This window comes from Macrobrachium rosenbergii, chromosome 34 (genome assembly GCF_040412425.1).
Source record: "Macrobrachium rosenbergii isolate ZJJX-2024 chromosome 34, ASM4041242v1, whole genome shotgun sequence".
Taxonomy (NCBI): domain Eukaryota; kingdom Metazoa; phylum Arthropoda; class Malacostraca; order Decapoda; family Palaemonidae; genus Macrobrachium; species Macrobrachium rosenbergii.
The window spans coordinates 7,281,325-7,296,324 of NC_089774.1; the positions used below are offsets into that span (position 1 = coordinate 7,281,325).

Genomic DNA, 15,000 nt, shown 5'->3' on the forward strand with positions numbered 1-15,000 from the left:
AGACATAAAAAAAAATTAATAATAAACGAAGTACAACGTCAACAGACATAAAAAAAGGAAAATAATAATAAACAAGTAAAAATGATCGAGTTTTCTGTACAAAGTATAATGCTGTGTGAGTCGCGGCCCATGAAAATTTCAGCCACGGCCCGGTGGTGGCCTGGTCGATAGCGTTGCCAAACGCACGATCATGGCTAACTTTAACCTTAAATAAGTAAAAAATGATCGAGTTTTCTGCACAACCTTTAATGCTGTATGAGCCGCGGCCCATGAAAATTTCAGACACGGCTCGGTGGTGGCATGTCCGATAGCGTTGCCAGACGCACGATCATGGCTAACTTTAACCTTAAATAAGTAAAAAAATTATCGAGTTTTCTGTACAAAGTATAATGATGTATGAGCCGCGGTCCATGAAAATTTCAGCCACGGCCCGGTAGTGGCCTGTCCGATAATGCTGCCAGACGCACGATCATGGTTAACTTTAACCTTAAATAAAATAAAAACTACTGAGGCTAGAGGGCTGCAATTTGGTATGTTTGATGATTGGAGGGTGGATGATCAACATACCAATTATTCTAATTATAATTATTATTCTTTTCTAATTCCTCACCTTGAATAACTACAAGGTATCGGATGTAAGAAAAACGAAATCTTGAGCACAACAGTACCATGATGGGGAACAAAAGTTCCAAAGCCCCACCTATGCCGCGGTTTTTTAAGTCCAGCAAAAGCCCTTGAATGAATTGCTTTAAAATCTTTGCTATTATTATTATTATTATTATTATTATTATTATTATTATTATTATTATTAAGAAGAGGCTTTTGACACTATCACAGAGGATCTTATACCCTGAGAAAAGGCCAAGTGAATTTGCAGTAAAGTGGGGTGCTCCAGGGTAATGCCATGTCACCTACACTGTTTGTCCCTCTCACGAATTTCATAAGTGGTCCCAAGATTCAGAAAGCTTGATTGATAATATATATCATAAATAAAATATATACATATATACACACAAACACACAAAGATGTGACGCAAAATAAATCTAACAAAAACAAAAAATAATGAGGAAGAGTGCTCACAAAGGAATGACATTACACTGGATTGAAAAGATTAAAGTGGTATAACAGTGGTACAGTCTTTCATATACTGAGGAACGATATGATATCTAATAAGGCTTCTCGAGCCCTGGAATTCAATGAAATTGAATTCCTGGGAGATTCTTAAAGGTCTGGGAATCAAATGGAATGAACTGGAATGAAAGTACGATTATACCTCAGTCTACAATGAACCATATAGTTGTACGGACATGAATGACTGTGTGACAGTGAACCTCAAAAGATTGTATTGATTTGAGAATGATGCTTCATAAAAATGTCAGGAGTTAGATGGCAGGAGATAAGTGGAGATTCGTGGAAGACAAAGCACAAGAATGTAAAAATTTAGGCTAGAGGCCAATTGCTGGGACCTTTGAGATCAATCAGTGCTGAGAACAATGCTGAAACAATTGTTAGTAGAGATTTTACTGATGAAATCCTTTTTCAGGTTTTTTTTTACATAGGATGCCTGTCATCAGGAATACCTAGTCTCGGAAATGCTGAAGGATTTTATAGGATTTCATAGGATTCTATCTTCTATTATCGTGTTCTTTGCAGTGTCCATTCCTTAGGCTCCTAGCTGCTACAACCCCTTTCATTCCTTTTACTGTACCTCCGTTCATATTCTCTTTCTTCCGTCTTACTTTCCTCAAATGCTTTGAGTTTTTTTTTCATGTTACAATTTTCAAAACCTTTTTTACTTTCTATTTCAGCGCTGAATGACCTCATAAGTCCCAGCGCTTGACCTTTGGCCTAAATTTTTATATTCCATTCCATTTCAAATTATGCATAATAATCAGCTGATACATTGCCGTCGTCCAACCCGGGTCATCAACCTCCTTCATAACTGATACCCTCATAAGGGCACAGATTGTAGGTCCCTTGGTCAGATTTGAGGGAGGGTACGTAATGTCTCTAGAGTCAGGACTTTCCGTCTCGACTCTCTCTTACACTACCGCCCCTTTTGACTGTATTTGAAAAATATAAAGTCTCTGATTCAGAACTTGGTCCTTCTCGAAATTTGGGCAAGGCTTCTTTGGCCCACAGACAATCCCCCTCCTTAAAATGTCGATTATATTAATCAATATTCCTTTCTAACACCTCGTTCACAAACACTAACATACAAACACACTAACAAACAAACGAAGAAACAAACGAAGCGGCGTAAAACCCAACAAAACGAAATGCTGAATTTAAAAAAAATATAAAGATAAAATAAACAAAATTATTTCCACCTGTCTGCGGCCAATACTCACTCGCCTGACCTTAACGATGTCAAATTTAACTTGTGTTGATTCATTTTTCTTGTCTATTATCGGGTCTGGCCACACCTGGGCCGGGCCGAAAAATTCAGGGACCCTTTTTTCCGTCAATAGAGGGAAATATCGACTCGCCTAAAACTGTCTGCATGCAAGTGGTTTTAAAAGTTCGCCTAAATTTGTGATTCTTACGGAGTGGAATTACTTCCTGGTCCTGGGAATATCTGTATATATATATAAAATGTATATATATATATACACACATACTATATATAGATTTCTGACTCACATCGGGATCGAACCCAGGTCTTTCCAACGAAAGGTCGATCTCGATGGAAGTCAGGAATTTATTTCTGTTCCACACGTGAGTGTCTGTTGATTATTTCTCTCTCTCTCTCTCTCTCTCTCTCTCTCTCTCTCTCTCTCTCTCTCTCTCTCTCTCTCTCTCTCTCTCTATATATATATATATATATATATATATATATATATATATAATATAATATATCTGAATAACATACACATATTTAATATAAACTGTCTGAATAAGAAATAAAAGCAGATAGACATTATCTCCAGGAGAGCGGAAATTAAATGCCACCAGTGAACTAATCAAAAGAACTTGAAAAAAAAAAAGGTGTTAGTATGCAAAAGGTCAAAGGTCAACTTAGGTCATACACCGAAGGGTACATGTTACTGTGGCTACAGACGTTTTAAAATTACAGTATTGTACAGGCAGTGATGTACAGAAGGTCATACTAATGTACTTTGATTATTCGTACTTAAATAAGAGCCGGTGAGGAGAGAGGGTGGTGCCGGGCTAGAAGACGGCAATTTAAATATTGAAGATAATGTTACACACAGAAATTGGTCTTAGTTCGGATTAGCTGGATGGCTACATTCTTTTACTGGACTGCCTGTCAATCTTCCCAACCTATTCATCACAGTGTCACTTAATTGTGGCAACTTCCTTGTCAGAATAGTAACAATGATTGCATACAATGAATGATGGATATTCAACAGAGAATAAATAATATGAAATATAGAAAAATATGAGAAAAAGTAGGTCAAGAAAAAAATAAAAAAGGATTAATATGGAATGAGCTTAATAATGTAAAAATTAATTAAATTTATCAATATAAAAACTTAAAGTTGTGCTTATAATTAAAACGATTCCATGTGTATCATATATTTTCTCTACATATATTAACGATACGGCCTGGGTAAAAAATCCTCAATTTTTATTTGCCGTCGTCCAACCCCGGGGTCACCTTCTCTCACTCCTGACATCTATAGAAGTAAGCAGAATGAAGGTACATTGGTCTGAGCTTTGGAAAGGTACGTAAAGTCCCGACTCTCCTTTATATTACCGCCGTTTTGACAGTGTGGGCATATTAGCACAAGAGAAGATAAGTCAGTATAAAGTATATCTGAGAGAGAGAGAGAGAGAGAGAGAGAGAGAGAGAGAGAGAGAGAGAGAGAGAGAGAGAGAGAGGGGGCATTAACTCTTACGTCACAAAGGGGGTTTGGGGGGTTGGGGTAGTACACAGTGACGCCATTATAAAACTTTCCTACAGAGAAAGTTTTAATGAGAGCATTGACATACTTCTCTGTTTTTCAAATGTACACACACATATATATATCACTCCAAATATATGCCATTTACCAATACATTCGGCGTTTACACAAGTAATCTGGGATGAGGCTGCGAGGATCATGTCTTCAACTCAGCTGCGTTCCAAAAATTTCCAAAAAAACAGGTTTGAATTAATCTTGGACTATTACTGGTAACCAAAGATGTTACACACTGGACAGTGAGAATTATATACTGTATATATATATATATATATATATATATATATATATATATATATATATATATATATATATATATATATATATATGTATATATATAATGAGAGTCTTACAGCGTGTATAATCAAAAACAGATCTATCCGGTGGAAAACAGATCTATCTTTCGGTGGTGGCCTGTCCTATATCGTTGCCAGAAGCAAGGTCATGGCTAGCTTTAACCCTAAATAAAATGAAAACTACTGATGCTAGAGGGCTGCAATTTGGTATGCTTGATGATTGAAAGGTGGATGATCAACATACCAATTTGCAGCCCTCTAGCCTCAGTAGTTTTCAAGATCTGAGGGCGGACAGAAAAAGTGCGGACGGACAAACAAAACTACAGTTTTCAAATCAAGCTCACATCAGCTTGATAAATCACCAAGGTAATCTTATTCGTTGAATGCTTCTGCCAGAGATATAAATCAGCCCAAAAGGGCCATTAACTTGCAAAGCAAGTTCCCACAGCACAAAATCCCCCAAAATCCCCCAAATGTGATACCAAAGAAAACAGACCATTAAGGATAAAAGTACTTTGCATTATAGGCTTTGAATTCAAAACTTTGCTAAAATCTTCCGGGGAATGATAAGTGAGCAGTTTTGGGAGTTCTTAAATTCTGTAATTACAGGATCAATAAGCTTTTAGTTTTCTATGAAAGAAAACTATTGAGATGGCTATTTGCCTGTCCGTCCTCAGATCTTAAAAACTCGTGAGGCTAGAGGGCTGCAAATTGGTACGTTGATCATTCACCCTCAGGTCATCAAAGACACCAAATGGCAGCCCTCTAGCCTCAGTAGTTTTGATTTTATTTAAGTTTACTGTTTGCCATAATCGTGCGTCTGGTCACCATCGGGCCGTAGCTGCAAGTTTCATGGGCCGCGGCTCATACAGCATTATACCGAGATCACTGAAAGATAGATCTATTTTCGGTGGCCTTGATTATACACGCTGTACAGAAAACTCGATTGCGTCGAAGAAAATTCGGCGCATATTTTACTTTTTTTTTGTTTCTAATGGAAAGAAATATAAAATATAAAATGTTGTTTCTAATGGAGAGAAATATAAAATATAGAATTTTGTTTCTATTGGAGAGATGAAACCTATTCAGATGGAACAAGCATACCAAAGGAGCCACTGACTTGAAATTCTTTAAAATTCTAAAGATTGTTGGTTTTAACTTCTCACCGCAGCAGACCCCACACTGCGGCAGTAACTGATCATGACAGAGCCAGTGATTTTTCATCTTCCTTGGGGAGACGCGAACCCCCCTCTGCGACATGTGAGTGACACACCATGACACTAACCACTACACCAGCAGACCAGCTACAGTACAAAGTGGAGCATTTGGTATTTGGACCCAAACAGCAGCTGTTTCAAATGGCTTAAGTGTGTCAAGTGAATATCTCACTATGAAATATTTCTCAGACTAGATAATTATGTTTTAGCATTATGAATTTATTGCTGTGATCACCTGTCAGAGGATTTTTAAAATGTCTTTTAGTTACCTGTACTGAAAATTTTCAAAATAATTTTATACTGAAATCTATACATGAATAACAAGTACAATACAGGTAATTTTATTCATTTTTCTTAATTGAAACGTAACCTAACACTAATATCTTTCCCGTACAAAATCCATCATTTTCCAAACGCTTCGTCGTTATATAAAATTTTTTGCCAAAACGAACCCAGAACGAAAATGTTGACAGGAAAAACAACATCACAGGAAAACATCATCACAAAAAACAACATTAGGTAACAGGTACGCAAGAATGGAGAAGGTTTGAAATACCATAAATATTTTGCTTTAATATTGTGAAAAAGATTTAGAGACTTCGTCTTTTCCTTCGAGCTGAGAATCTCGTCCTTCAAGTGGCTGAAAAGAAGAAGACTATTTTTCTGTCCTTCAGGAAGGGAAGAAGAGTTTCAAGGTCACAGCTGATTGTGACAAGACGGACCTTAAGGTGGTTTTCTTTTTATTTTTATTTTTTTTATTTTTCTTCTTTCAACTTTCGTGTTGTGAAATCGAATTTTTTATTTTTTTTTTTGCTGATGTGACGAAAGCAAACTTGTTTTTGACTTTGTGGTGAAATCAAAATTGTTTTTGATGATTTGCTGACGTGATGAAATCAAAATTACTTTCGGTGATTAACTTGAAATTGTTTTTTTGATGATGGAATAAAAACAAAAATTTTTTTTATGATGTAATGAAAAAAAATAGTTTTTGATGTAATGAAACCAAAACTGTTTTTGCTGATGCAACAAAATTAAAACTGTTTTCGCTGGTGTAAAGAAATAAAAATTGGTTTAGCTTATGAAATGAAATCAACATTGGTTTAGCTTACGGAATGAAATCAAAATGGTTTTTGCTGTTTTCATGAAATAAAAATTACTTTAGCTGATGTAATGAAACAAAAAAATTCTATTGCTGATGTGATGAAATCAAAACTGTTTTTGCTGATGCAATGAAATCGAAATTGTTTTTGCATTTTTTGCTTACGTAATGAAATAAAAAAAATTTTTTCTGATGTAATGAAATCAAAATCAAAATTTTTTTTTCTTATGTAATGAAATCAAAGTTGATTTTTCAATTGATGTAATGAAATGAAAAAATTAGTTTTTTCTGATATAATGAAAGTCAAAACTGTTGTCGCTGATGTTACGAAATCAATTGTTTTCGTTTATGCAATGAAATCGAATTGTTTTTTTGCTGATATAATGAAGTCAAAATTGTTTTTGCCATTTTGCTGATATAATGAAACCAGAATTATTTTCGCTGATGCAATGAAATCTAAATGGCTTTTTCTCAAGTGATGAAATCAAAACTGTTTTCGCTAATGTTATGTCCTACATTCAATCCCTGGTAAGTATTTCATATAATTGGTAAAAACATTATTGAATTATTTATTTACGACAACAATAACAAGCTTTTTATTCAGAGGAGATTTTAATCTTATCGATACAGTACAAGACTGAGAGAGAGAGAGAGAGAGAGAGAGAGAGAGAGAGAGAGAGAGAGAGAGAGAGGTTGATTCAGAGAGAGAGAGAGAGAGAGAGAGAGAGAGAGAGAGAGAGAGAGAAATAGATTCAGAGGAGAGAGAGAGAGAGAGAGAGAGAGAGAGAGAGAGAGAGAGAGAATAGATTCAGAGGAGAGAGAGAGAGAGAGAGAGAGAGAGAGAGAGAGAGAGAGAGAGAGAGAGAGAGAGAGAGAGAGATTAGAGAGACCCTAAGAGAGAGAGAGACTCATTCTGAAATAGATTCAGAGAAGAGAGAGAGACTTTAGAGAGAGAGAGAGAGAGAGAGAGAGAGAGAGAGAGAGAGAGAGAGAGAGAGAGAGAGGGAGAAATATATTGCAAAACAGAAAAGAGAGAGAGAGATTGTCATATCAATGAGAGAGAGAGAGGAGTTAGACTTCTTAAGAGAGAGAGAGTTTAGAGTTAATGAGAGAAAGAGTAGATTTTTTTAAATCAATGTTATATGATTTGAGGAGAGAGAGAGAATAACATTTGAGAGAGAGAGAATTTTTGATTCAGAGGAGAGATAAAAAGAGAACTGTAATTACCAGAGAGAGAGAGAGAGAGAGAGAGAGAGAGAGAGAGAGAGAGAGAGAGAGAGAGAGAGAGAGAGAGAGAGAGAGAGAGAGAGAGAGAGAGAGAGAGAGAGAGAGAGAGAGAGAGAGAGTGATTCAGAGGAGAGAGAGAGAGAGAGAGCTGAAAACCCTATTCAGTGACAATTATAATCTACAACATATATTAATAACTCTTCTCCCTGATACTAACCACGGAATAAGGACACCACAACCTTATACTTATCTAAACTTATATTCTAATTATGGATTTAATTATTATTAAAGTACTGTTATAAGTAAGCCCTTACCCTCTACAGAGACTTATAAAGAACATTTGCGCCTTCGTGCAGTAAAATCTCTGTATAGTGTCTAACTACATAAGACAGTATTTACGTTTGAAAATATAAGTTTTGGTTACATTCAAAATATGACCTCTACCTTTCCACTGTGTCATATTTTGGTAACCTTGGTTACTTTCGAAACCTTCCAGAGTGTGACGCTGGAAAGGTACAGCGTCATGTTCTGAACCTTCCAGAATATGAAGGTTCAGCGTCATAATCTTCCAGAATATGACGATATACCTTCATATTCTGGAAGGTACGGTGCCAAATATCTTCCAGAATATGACGCTGTAACTTTCCAGCCTTATAACATTCCAGAATAAGACAGTTTACTTTCCAGAATATGACGGTACAGAGCCGTAATCTTCCAGAATATGACGCTGTACCTTTCCAGGCTTACAATATTCCAGAATAAGGAATTTTACCTTCCAGAATATGATGGTACAGAGCCATAGTCTTCCAGAATATGACACTGTACCTTTCGAGGCTTATAACATTCTAGAATGAGACAATTTACCTTCCAGAATATGACGGTACATCGTCATAATCTTCCAGAATTTGAAACTGCAACTTTCCCTGGAAATAACAATTTTGATATCTCAAAAGGAAGGAAATGTGATTAAATACACAAAAATAAAAACACCTGAAACACGAAACATGGAATGAATAACCTTATAACCACTTTATTTCCCAAAACTGAAAACTTTCACTTACTGGAAACTGTGAGGTTGCACGCCCGCCCCAGGCCACAGGAGAATCTGCTGTCTCTCTTCATTATTCTTCCTGTCCACCCACCGCCTCGCCGCCCACACGCCCGCGATGACAACGACTACGGCCACGCCCACTCCGCCGAAAATAGCTACCATAGTGACAGCCATCTGGCTGTCAGTCCAGACACCACCTTCGCCCCCCGCCATCATGGAACCTGGAAATAATTGGGTATTTAGTTATCTTTCATAATAATAATAATGTAAATGTTTATAGTTACCTTTGATGTATTTATAGTTACATTTGATTACAACCATGTAAATATCTATAGAGTTACCTTTTTGATAATAATATAATGTAAATATTTATAGTTACCTTTGATGAGAATATCTGAAGAGTTATTTTTTCTTATAATAATGTAAATATATTCATAGTGACACATGATATTAATAGAGTAAATATTTACAGTTACCTTTGATGTGAATGTTTTTAGAGTTACCTTTCAAAATAAGCATGTAAATATTTACAGTTACATTTGATTATAACAATTTAAATATTTACAGAATTACCTTTGATAAAATAACTGTAAACATTTATAGAATTACCTTTGATAATAACTGTAAATATTCTTAGAAGTACCTTTGACAATAATAATGCAAATATTTATAAAATTACCTCAGATTAAAATTAAGTAATTTGAAATGGTCAGGTACATTAAAACAATAATTTTAATGAGCAGTCAAAGTTTAGCTTTCAATGACAAGTGAAGTGATTTTTAAAGCAAGTTATTAAGTTAACATGTACTATTTTAGTCATACCCTATTGATAATTATTACTATTTCGAAGATAAACAAGGGTTCATATGGAGAAAGCCTACTTGAAGGGCCACCGACTTGAACTCAAGCTTCCAAAGTATATTAAGGTGCTCATTTGAATGGAGCAACAGAGATAAGATACCAGTTATCAGAAAATAAAAAAAAGGAGACAAATGAACAAATAAATAGCTACAAATATAAATAAATAAGTCAAATACAAGGAGAATTATTTCAGGTTCCAACTGCGCAACATCCTTCAGGGAAACTGTTCTGGAAATGGTCGAATTAGGCTACTGAATGCAATCTGGAATGGCTGAAGCCTCGAGAATACAGACTACGTAACGCCAATATTTTCCCAGAAAGCTTTCGAAAATTTGAAAGCAATCTCTGACGTTCAATGGATAAGGCCACGAGGGTGGGGAAAGTTGTGAAAGTCGGCTGCTTTCACTGGTTTATGAAAGACAAAGGAGTTTAATTAAGGGTTTGTTGGTAAGACAGGTACAGGATAATCGAGTTTCTGAACTGGTGGGCAGAGTGAAAGCAAATGGGTCACCGAAAGGTATAAAAAAGGGTCAACTTTTCCAAAATTTTGAAAAAGTTTTTGTACCTCAAGTTTTGCAAGGATATTAAAATCGATGGCTTCCTTTAACGATTAGCTTTAGGTTTTATTGTATAAATTCTACATAAAGGCTAATTAAGAGAAATAATCACTTAGAAAATACTGCAAAAGTGTGACCAGTGGCTGAAAAATAACGTGGGTCCATTTAGCTACACTACAGCAGATACTGACCATACAACCAATGTTCTCATACTTTCCCTTATGTATCTAATAAATCCTTTTCATTTGTTTGTCAGTCATGTATGAATTAACGTTTGTTACATTAATTCATATATATAAATATAAATATACACCAATAAATATACACCAAAACAACAAATAAAACCTATTCCTACATTACACCTATCAGCTTTCAAACGAATGCGTCCCAGACTTCAGATATTTTACTGGTAATACCTATCAATAACACATTACCTGAGCTTAGCGTCCAGTGACTGACAACTGCGAGAAATTAACACATTTCTGTCAACAGACATCAGCTGGTTTTATGTCAGTTCAGTCAGAAAGTCTTTTAAGCAGAACTGAAAACCTGTCATATGGAATTCCTGGGAATGTTTACGAAGGGTAATGGCAAGACGTAAATATTCCGGTTGATGTTTTTGTAAAAGGCAAACATCTGTCTATTTCTTGATGAGATTATTATTATTATTATTATTATTATTATTATTATTATTATTAATCAGATTATTGCTTGGGCATGTGGCATCTTCGAAAAAGTTTGGAACAATATATTCATTACCTTATATGAAAATAGGGCTACATTATGACATTTTAAGAACTCGATCGTATACCATAGTGTGAGACAAGATTATATATATGTATATTATATATATATATATATATATATATATATATATATATATATATATATATATATATATATATATATATATATATATATATATATATATGACTTCGCTATGGTTATGGGACGTGGTTTATTTCCGTTACCGGACATCATAAACGCTTCAAATTTCTTGCGCTTGGATCTTAGGGCTTTGTAGTGACAAGCGTATCCAAAAATAAATAAATAAATAAATAAAAAAATAAAAAAAGAGCGAAGAATTCGAGAAATTATTTCAGTTACATTATGTATCTGGTAAGAAGTGACCAGCAGATTCTACATATTTATATACATCTGCATATGTATATATATGTATAAACTGTTTATTTACTGAATATATTCTCGAACAGATATTAAGCTTTCGTTCGTGCCTTTCCTTTGAGAGTTTATTGCATAAACTTCCCCGAAGAGATGAAGAAGATAATTGGAAGAGAGTTAATCGGATTGCAAACTCATCAAAGAAACAAAACACTGCAATGTTGAACTGATATTATTCAAAAATAATTTCCCTTGAGAGAATGGCCTTATTATTATTATTATTATTATTATTATTATTATTATTATTATTATTATTATTATAGCCGAGACGAACAGAGAGAAAGATAAACCATCTTTCCTCCCTCATAAAGAAACGTAGAAGAAGATACGTGTTTCTTTACTGCTTGCTTCAAGACAATCATTGCGTGGGCGTCCACAGGAGATGTTTCACCCCGAGCGTCCAGCTATAAGCAAGAGGTATAAAGGTCATTCTTTGCGACGGCCCACCATCTCTCTCTCTCTCTCTCTCTCTCTCTCTCTCTCTCTCTCTCTCTCTCTCTCTCTCTCTCTCTCTCTCTCCTGTTCCCCGCGTCTCGTTAGGATTGACTAATGGGACTTGCGTTCACATCCAAGCCGTGTGGAAGAATGCCGGGTTTAGTGGTACAGTTTATGATGGGATTCTTCTTCTTCTTCTTCTTCTTTTTCTTCTTCTTCTTCTATTTTGCTTGGTTGTGGATTTTTGGCTATATATTTTTTTATTGGGGGGATGCAATGTTTTGAGTACTTTTTTTCGATTTTTTTTTTCTGAAACTTTAAGGCATTTCGGTTTTAATAACATTTTTGGTACTTGTGAAGACATCCACAGTGGTGTCTAGTTGTAAATATATATTTTAGAAATAATATATATATATATATATATATATATATATATATATATATATAAATATATATTTTATATATATATATATATATATATATATAATATGCTCGAAAACTACTCTCTTTTGTTTATATATTTCTATAACATATATATTTACATCTACACCACAGTAGATTTCTTCAACATTTTAGTGACTCATGCTATTATGAGATTTTTATGATTTTATCATTGTTATATTGGTTTCCATATACTTACACAAACACACACACACACACATTCTATCTATTGGAATATGTACGGTAGAGTCGGCATCAACTCTTGACAGCTGAGTGGCAGAGCGCGCGTCACTGTGTTCAGAGATAGCTACCGTCCATCACGTGGCTGTCACTTATGAATTATAACTCTCCTTCAGTATATATATATATATATATATATATATATATATATATATATATATATATATATATATATATATATATCACTGTCCCATTTGCAGGAGGAAGTGACATCACTCACAACAATGCTATTTACAACCACAACAAAGCTTTTTTACAACCACGAGGTTGTGAAAATCTGGGATTCCGTGTCTTAAGTGAAATGCTTCAAGAAAGCTTTCCATGAGCTGTTCTGCTACTGCATTCTGCAAGTTCTTTCAAATGATCACCCTATATTTTTTGGAGGCTTGAATTTCAAGTCAATGGCCCCCTTTTGAGGGCTTGTTCCGTATGAATGGAGGTCATCTTCTGAATAATAATAATAATAATAATAATAATAATAATAATAATAATAATCATAATAATAATAATAGAAGAAGAAGAAGAAGAAGAAGAAGAAGAAGAAGAAGAAGAAGAAGAAGAAGAAGAAGAAGAAGAAGAAGAAAAAATATTAGGGAAATCAATTCTAAACATTTACAGGTAATCAACATTATTATTATTATTATTATTATTATTATTATTATTATTATTATTATTATTATTATTATTATCAAAGTCCGAACGTTCATAAAACACGTCAAAAAGACCAATGACTTACAAAAGGAATCTTAAGGACGTCTTCTATGAACATTTATAAGTAATCATTATCATTATCATTATGATCATTCTCAAAGCGCAAAGGTTCATAGGAGAAAGCTAATAGACTTCCACAATAACAGAACATTGATAAACAAACAAATAGAAACTTGGTAGAACTATCAAGGCAATAAGTGTACATGAAGCTGCCTACAACGATATTAAATTTTCTCTATAACTGAGGACAATCAGGGGTCCATCTCAACGCCAGGAGGACCGTCCACGACCAGGCAGTGGAGGGAATGAAACATCTGTGGCACTGAGCAGGGTGATAACTTGGCACCTTAACAGAATGTGTATACGGTGATTCTGTCGAGTTCGAAGGCATTAAATACTTCATTTTTCAAAAGAAATTTTTCTCAGAGTTCTGATTCTAAAAGTACATCAAATCTCTCCTGTCCTAAGTATTCCATAACAAAATATACCTTATCTTTCTTTGAAATTTCAGAGAAGAAGGAATTTTTAAGCCTTCTCTAATCCGGAATTCAAAACTGGGTCTAGGCCTCAGGCCAAGCACTGGGACCCAATAGGTCATTCAGTACGATGATGAACGAATTAAAACGAAATTAAAACCTGCACATAGGCACATGTTTTCATACTGTGACACACACACACAATAAATATATTTACTCATGCTTCTACACTAAAAAGGTATATTACAATTCATAATAATTTAAGTAATATTTAAAAAAAACTTAAATTTAAATTCGACAGATGCTGTAAGGGTTTTCGTGCTTTTAACATTTACTTATTTTTACATTTATCAATTAAACCACATTTCCTCACGAGCAACAAAACTGGAAAACTGAAAATGTAAAAGATTCTGACAAAACTTCTTTCACTGATTTATTTCCAAAAGTTGACGCATCAGCTTTTAAAAATCCCAAAACAACAGTAATTATGTGTGATTTTAAAAATATATATTTTTAAAAATCTGTTATCTTCACATAATGACCTTGATCTAGCCCAGACCCGAAGAAAATCAGGAGCTTACTCCTAAAAATTAGAATCTTGTAAGCCTTTGGGGAGAAGTATGCAGAATGGCCTGTCATACTCCTTTTTTTTTTTCTATTTTCGTTCCCAATACAGAACAAATTCATCTCCTGTAATAATGGAACTAATTTCCTTCATCAGTAGCAATGTATCAAATGATTGTTTCCCACTCAGTCCTACATAACACATTTAATATTTTTTCTATTTTTGTTGACACTGAACCTCATGTTAGAATAAAACAGAATTTAGGCCAAAGGCCAATACCTGGGATCTATGAGGTCATTCAGCGCTGAAAGGGAAATTGAGAGTAAGAGGTTTGAAAGGTGTACGACGTTAGAAAGAGAATATGGACGGAGGAACAGTAAAAGGAATGAGACAGATTACAGCTAGGGGCTGAAGGGACGCTGCGAAGACCCTCAAGTAATGCCTACAGTGCACGAAGTGAGGCGCACTGACGGCACTAACTCCCTACTGGATTACTTTAGCTGTGGCCCTCCACAGAAAAACGGCCCATACGGCGTTCCCCTTCGTGGAATCGATCCCGTGTGTCGTACATTCAAATCTCCAATTCCTACCGAAGTTTATCTCGACTCCCACCCACCCCACCCCTCCTCCCCGGCTGTCCACCTCCTCTAAACTGACGAGAGAAGCGGATAAAGATAATATACGTGTGGGTATTTTCGTTCCTCTGGGGGTATCG

At 35.0% G+C, this 15,000-nt stretch overlaps 1 protein-coding gene across 1 annotated transcript in view; it reads right to left on the reverse strand.

The window, feature by feature from the left end:
- Positions 1-15,000, reverse strand: part of LOC136856146 (synaptotagmin-15-like) — a 79,422-nt gene that overhangs the window by 32,308 nt on the left and 32,114 nt on the right. The window contains 1 exon segment of the mRNA XM_067133796.1: positions 8,828-9,038. Coding sequence (XP_066989897.1) covers positions 8,828-9,038 — 211 coding nt within the window.